The sequence below is a fragment of the Bidens hawaiensis genome, unplaced genomic scaffold (assembly GCF_021521415.1).
Source record: "Bidens hawaiensis isolate Kalapana, Puna unplaced genomic scaffold, B.hawaiensis_p1.1 tig00041139_1, whole genome shotgun sequence".
Classification (NCBI taxonomy): Eukaryota; Viridiplantae; Streptophyta; class Magnoliopsida; order Asterales; family Asteraceae; genus Bidens; species Bidens hawaiensis.
This window is the reverse complement of record NW_027505697.1, coordinates 150842-157888: the sequence shown is the minus strand read 5'-3', so window position 1 is coordinate 157888 and position 7047 is coordinate 150842. Positions and strand designations below refer to the sequence as shown.

At 34.6% G+C, this 7047-nt stretch overlaps 1 protein-coding gene and 1 pseudogene across 1 annotated transcript; one reads left to right on the top strand and one right to left on the bottom strand.

Moving 5' to 3' along the window:
* The first annotated feature begins 687 nt into the window (after positions 1 to 687).
* Positions 688 to 3959, top strand: LOC143614809 (tRNA (guanine(9)-N1)-methyltransferase-like). The gene is made up of 3 exons (XM_077088133.1): positions 688 to 1221; positions 2986 to 3345; positions 3425 to 3959. Exons 1-3 carry the CDS (start codon positions 730 to 732, stop codon positions 3614 to 3616), a joined length of 1044 nt encoding a protein of 347 aa, XP_076944248.1. The 5' UTR covers positions 688 to 729; the 3' UTR covers positions 3617 to 3959.
* A 665-nt stretch (positions 3960 to 4624) lies between these two features.
* LOC143614812 (nuclear transcription factor Y subunit B-1 pseudogene) lies at positions 4625 to 5208 on the bottom strand (annotated as a pseudogene).
* Positions 5209 to 7047: the final 1839 nt, after the last annotated feature.

Genomic DNA, 7047 nt, shown 5'->3' with positions numbered 1-7047 from the left:
GAAGAAAAATTATGATGTTTAGACAATTTGAAAGTTTAAAGACAAGATTTTGAATGTTTTGTAATGAATGGTTAACGTTTTATTTATTCTGCGAAAAGTTTTAATTCACTCTGATATTCAGAACTGTGTTTATGAGTAAATTCAACGATAATATAGGGCACCGAGCTCGGGGCCTTACACATTTAACTTTGTTAAAAATGTAGTTCGGTCGTTTATTTTTGTTAAAAAAGTAGTTTGGTTAGTCCAATTCGTTTATTTTGTTAAAAAGTAGTTCGGTTCGTATTTTTGTTAAAAAATAGTTCGGTTCGTATTTTTGTTAAAATAGTTTGGTTTGTTTATTTTTATTAAAAAATTAGTTCAGTTCGTTTGTTTTTATTAAAAAAAAGTTTGGTTCTTTTATTTTTGTTAAACAAAATGTTCGGTTCATTTATTTTTAGTTGATTATGGCTTGATTGGTTATATTTTGGTGGTTAGTTATGTATTTTTTAAAGAAAGACTAAAACTGAGCACTCAATTAACCATAATGACTCGTATAGATCATAATAAAAGGGTAAACTAGTATATCCATTTTCGTTAACGGCATGAAATCAAGTGGCTCATTTTTAAACCAAAGGGCATCAACCCCTAGAAAGTTTCTTTCCGCATCGAAACCACATGAAGGCAAACATAATTTTTCTTTAATTTGTAAAGAAAACCCATTTGGGGAAAATAATAATGTAATAAAACCCAATGTTCATTCTAAGCAGCCTGATAACTCCACCCTTCATTCACAGGCACCAAAACCCCCAAATCAAATTCACAAAAATGGACACCACCACCACCACCACCGTCACCGACCAACCCACCACCACCGACCACCTCTCTCCACCACCACCACAACCACTCTCCAAAAACGCCCAAAAGAAACTCTTAAAACAACAACGATTCGAAGCCAAAAAGGCCGAGAAAAAAGCCGCCATGAAAGCGGAGAGAAAGCTTCAGGGGGAACGGAAACGGAAAGAGTGGGAGGAGAAGCTGGCGAACGTATCGGAAGACGAGAAGCTGAAGATGATTGAGGCGAGAAAGGGGATGAGGAAGGAGAGAATGGACCAGAGGACGGAGGAACGAGAGAGTAAGACGTTGCGCCTTTCGCAAGCGAAGAACAACGGGCAAAATGTTGTTCTGGACTTGCAGTTTTCGGAGCTTATGGCGCCTAATGAGATTCATAGCCTTGTGAAACAGGTGAGTGTTAAGTTTAACATATGCACGTAAGGTGTTCGATGAAATGCCTGTGTTGAATTGGGTTTATTTGGAAGGAACACTAACTGTGAATATAAATTGTCATGTACATTAGACAGAGTACCAGGTGGTTTAAGTTTAATTGTTTATGTTTATGTGTATGTGTTTGATTGGTGTCTGAAAATATGCTGTTAAAGTTGAGAGCTTTAAGCAAAATTAGGTTAAGGTTTAAGAATTGGGACACTAAAACTATTAAGCTAGCTGTCATTTACATTAGACTGATTACCCGTTTACCAGTTCAAGAGTTAAGTATTTGAATTAATAGATAGCCTCTTGCTTGAGCAGTAGTGGTCTTTGAAAGTAATCTACCAATTGTTTTTTTCTTTCAAGTTGTGGTTCTAAGTGGACCCAAACGTTAAGTAGACAAGTTTATATCTTTCCACATATGCAAATTTATTTTATTGTGTTATACCTCCATAGCCATGACAGAAACAAACCACTCTTTTAGCAGTGAGATACTATGATTATTCGCGTACAAGGACTTTTCTCATCGGTAAGTACTTAAACTAGCGTGATACGTCATAGGCGACATTATGTCGTTTGATAGATTTGGGTTAGTTTTTTATTTGCGATCATACATGGCTATATGCATGAAATTGTTCTGACATGACCATTAGGGTATAACACGCTCATAAAAGTGGCAGCTTTCGTGATACAATGTTGTTTTTTTTAGAAGAAACTGATCATGGGCCTCATGGCAATTATAAAGCTTTACTAAATTACATAATACAATGTTTTTACTAAATTACATAGCCAAGAAACATGGTCAGAATGCTTTTCTTGACCTGCAATTTTCCGATCTCATGGCATCTAATGAGATTCATACCCCTGTGAAACAGGGGATTCAGGTTTAATTTTTCATATTCATATGCATTTGAAGATGAGAGCTTCAGGCAATTAGGTTAGGGCTTAAGAAATGCTTTCATTTGGAACCCACCCTAAAACTGTGAAGATAACTGTCATGTACATTAGACTGAGTAGTAGTATTTCAAGAGTCAAATCTTTGAATTGGTTTAAGTCTTTGAAAAATCATCTACTAAAGTAAAACATACTTGTTTTACTTTCAAATTGTGGTTCTAAATGGTTAATGGACCCAAAGATTAGGTGGACAAGTTTAGAGCACTCGTCAGATGTAATAGTCTACATAGAACTGTGTTTTACCAAAGAGAAAATCACAAGTGCTGTCATTTTTCAGGGTCTATTATACCTGTTTAACCATGTCAGAAACAAATCATTCACTTAGTCATGAGATACTCTTTTTACTCTCGTATTAGACCCTTTTTAGATAGTAATTACTTACAATAGTGTAATATGTGACATACTGACATCATATTGAGTGTAGATTCATGTATGTTTTTTATTCATGTATGGAATGAAAATAGTTAAGAGTTTAGGAAAGTAAACTAAAAGTAGGCACACGACCAAACATGTCTATAATCTACATGCATGAAGTTAATCTGATATGACCATATAGGTATAACAAACTCAGAAAAATACCTACTTTTGTGATACAATGTTGATTTCTTAGAATAAACTGATAATGGCAATCATAAAGCTTTACTAAGTTACACAATACATTGTTATTTACTATACAGAAATCTATATATGTTTGTATGTGTGCGGGCGGGTGAGTGTGTGTTTTGTCTTTCATGTAGAATTGTACAATTGAGTCATTGTCATTTCTCTAAAAACTTATTATGAATACAGATAATGTATTGTTATTCTGTGAATGGAAGAAGTGTGATCCCTTGTCATCTCTGGTTGACCAGCTATGAGGGAGAAATTCAAAACCAATTACAAAAGATGTCCGGGTTTGACAAATGGATAATAGACAAAGACACGGGTCCTTACATCAATACTTTTGAAAGTCAAAAGGAAAATTTGGTCTACCTAACCGCTGACTCGGAAAACATGCTCTCAGAACTCGACCCAAAGAAAATCTATATTATTGGCGGGCTGGTTGATAGAAACAGGTGGAAAGGGATAACCATGAAGAAAGCGGTTGACCAAGGAATTCAAACAGCAAAACTCCCAATTGGCAACTACCTTAAAATGTCTAGTTCTCAGGTACAACTCATCTTTTTAAAACCAAGGTTATTAATTATTACAATTAATATGAGTAACGTTTGTGTGTGTGAATGTGTAGGTTCTTACGGTGAACCAAGTGATGGAAATACTTTTAAAGTTCTTGGAAACGAAAGACTGGAAGGAGTCGTTTTTTCATGTGATTCCACAAAGGAAAAGATGTGAAACGGAGGAACAAGTGGCTCAGGAAGAAGGTGAAGAAGGCGATGAGGAGGATGATCAAGAGGCAAAAAGGCAATGCATTGAGACATAGGTTTAACCTGCTTTTTATTTTAGCTTTGGTATTTAAGAATTTTGCTTACATTTTGATTGTATTTTGATTTTGAGTTTAAACTTTGGTTGATTCTTGTGCATCATTAATATCACAAGTTATTTATTACAAGCACATTGTAATTTGTAATATCTTGTAAGTTGTAACATGCTACCAACACAACAAAGGTCTCATGTTTGAATACAAATTTCAATGGTTTTGTGTTTTTAATATCATTGAAAAAGACCACCTGCTATGCAGAAGTTGCTTTTAATTTGATTTTAACAGTTTAGCAGGTTAGTGGTGTGGTCCAGTTTTTTGGTAACAGTTTTAGCAAAATAAATGAATAAATAAGACTTTTTTTGATATGCAATAATTAGTCAAGGAATGGAATATGTGAACCTCAGGAATGAAGAAACAATTGTTTGGTTAACAATTGCTAGGTTGAAATTAGAGTGGAATCATCTTCTATCTTGATTCCCATTTATGCAAATATTATTTCTGAATGGTGTCCGCTTGATATTTAATGCATAAATCTTGGAATCATGTTTCATTGCTTAACAAGCTATCAAGTGACTTTGATTATTTTAATATAATGTATTTATTTCTTTCTGCCCTATCTATTTTGTTTTTTGATGTCTATGTGGCTTACTGTTTTCAAAAATATCTCAAACAATTCATACGGGCTAAAACGGTTCAGCTTGTACGGTTTTGTACCGTTATCATTTAAAAAAATGATAATGATGATTCATGACTATAAACAGATACACAAAACTGACAATAAGACCATGTGTTGTGAACTGAACGCATAAATCTTAGAACACTCCAAATTCATTAATGTTAACAAGAGGAAATGCAGATTACTAGTCCTACAAGATGGAGCATGCCAACTGTTTTTACATGCATTGTCAAAGTTGGACACAATGTAAATTGTTGCTCCATGACAAGAAAAAAACAAATTAAGACAACAAAAAAACAAGCCAAACAAACCAACAAACACCGCGAAACAAGTCACTCTTTACACTGAGCATATGGCTCAAAACCAGCAGGGCCAGAAGGACCACCAGCGCTCGACGGGTCCTTGAAGAATCCCGCAAGGCTAGCCGGACCAAAGAATCCATTATGATGAGTCATATGAAAACCAGGCACAAACGGACCCATTCCATACGGACCAGGGATACCAGCACTAACCCTCTTGATCAGCGGCTCACCCCTTATCGACCCACGCTCACCGCCATCAAACTCTCTGTAACGGTGCAGATACACAATCAACGGTTCGATATAATCATCAAACCCTAGTTTACTCATAGCCCACAACACATCTTCAGCAGTGATAGTCTTTCTTTGCTCGCGTTGGCACCGATCATTCGCTTCACCAGTAACAAAACTAATATACTCAGACACACATTCTTGAATTGTTTCCTTGGCATCGTCAGAGATCTTCGCGTGCGGTGGCAAGATCTTTCGCATTATTCGTATCACATTCGCTATCGGCATGAACCGGTCTTGCTCTCTAACAGTGCACTCATTGTCATCAGTTATGGTACTGCCGTTGGGTGTCTCTGGCTGCTTCTGCTTCATCTCCTGCTGTTGGTTACCTTGAAACAAAATGAAAAGTAAATAAATAACAAGAGTGACACATAACATCAAACATGTATTCATTGTAATGATTAAAAAAAGGAACACAAAATCAGTGTAGTGTGCAAAAATGCCAGCGTGGGGACAAAACAAGAGAGTAATATTCTTGCATGCATGCCACTTGTTCTACAACATTTGTCCTCAAACACACTGTCATTAACACACTTCACTCAGATTCAACAAACAAAATCAGATCAAACAACCCTAAAATGCTGTATGCAATCAACAACACTTGCATAAACTGAAACCCTAATAAGTTTCTAAATAATATAATATGTAACATTGAAAAGAATCATTATTGATAGCTTAGACTGAGTCTATATATATGTCAGAAGATTGTCTGCAAGGTAGTTATGAAACCATAAAACTGGAAATGAGGAATCTTTATATAATAAAAATCACACCTTTTTTAATTTTGTTGAATTTGCATGCAAATTTCAAGATTTCTTGAAAATGGATAAAGATGAAGAATAAGGAGCTAGGCCAATGCAGTTGTAGAAATAGTAAGTTATATATATATATATATATGTATCCCATTAAAAAGTTAAAGAATCATTTAACAATATTATATATGTCATGTATATATATATGTACTAATGTACCAGATGTTGGGTGGATGAGGAGCCTGTGGTAGCCATGGAAACCTCCTCCACGTTCCATGATGAGTCTCTCTCTCTCTCTCTAGAAAAGAAATATGAAAAATGAGGAGGTGATTATTATTATTATTAATAATATAAGCTAGAAGCCAGCAAGGTGATGGTGGGGACACGTGGCAGGGGTGGCGCGGTGAACAAGAAGCGTGTATTCGCCGGAGGTAGCAAAGTTGGTTAGCAGGTAGCAATAGCATTGAGTGGTGTCTTTGGTTAAGGTGCAACATTTGACCACCACCCAGCTTTGGCTAATACAATGCAATGCATCTACTTTAATTACTTACCTTGGTTTATTACTTTTGGATCTATATGGTCCATGCTGTGTGTCGTTCAAATCTCCTTGGTGGTTTTAATTTGGTTTAAATCTAGTCCACTCCAATCGGTTATTAGTTGGCAGATGGTTTTTTACTTTTTTATAGTTTAATCTTTGTTTTTATATTCTAAGAAAGATGTACTTTAATCTTTTTTTATTAATTTAATCATGGCAAGTATGTTATCAAATAAAATGAAAGCATTTGATCAACAACATTTAGGACCTTGGATCACAATAATTAATGTCTAGATTGTTTAAAAATAATGAAAATCAATAAATCATTTATAAACAAGTTAATATTATTAAAAATAACACATTTTGTTAAGTTGAATAAAAAAGTTACCTATCTCGATCATATAGGTGAAATCAACATTAACTATGGGTTAGTAGTGCAACCATTACGTGTAACGTGATATTTTGTTAACATATATAGTATTTCATGTTGGTTATTTTAGTAACGTGATGTCTTCAGTTTTTTTGCCGCTTTATATACAAAGTTATTAAACAAGCTTAACCACATCAACATTTTTGCATACTAGGATTGTCGTTTATGAAAAAGGTTTGACTAGTTTAAGATGTATCATGACACTTTGAATAATATTTTCACATGTAGGCATATTTTACACAAGTTTAAAAACAAATATATTAAACTTCCCTTGGCTGAAAGTAAGCTATTTTTTTATGATATAAACTTAGAAAATATTAAAATTCCACATCAACTTGCCAAAAATTTTCTTTGTTTTTTTGCATAGGTATTGATTTTATCATATGAGAAACAAAAGAGCAAGAGAAGTTGAAGTAGGTCAGTTGGAAAACTGTAAATTCACCGTTAC

What these genes read in the sequence shown, in the direction of transcription:
- LOC143614809 (XM_077088133.1), top strand. Translation starts at nt 730, where the DNA reads ATGTTCATTCTAAGCAGCCTGATAACTCCACCCTTCATTCACAGGCAC. An exon ending in TTCATAGCCTTGTGAAACAG is followed by an intron (nt 1,222 to 2,985) that starts GTGAGTGTTAAG and finishes TTATGAATACAG; the next exon opens with ATAATGTATTGTTATTCTGT. An exon ending in TTAAAATGTCTAGTTCTCAG is followed by an intron (nt 3,346 to 3,424) that starts GTACAACTCATC and finishes GTGAATGTGTAG; the next exon opens with GTTCTTACGGTGAACCAAGT.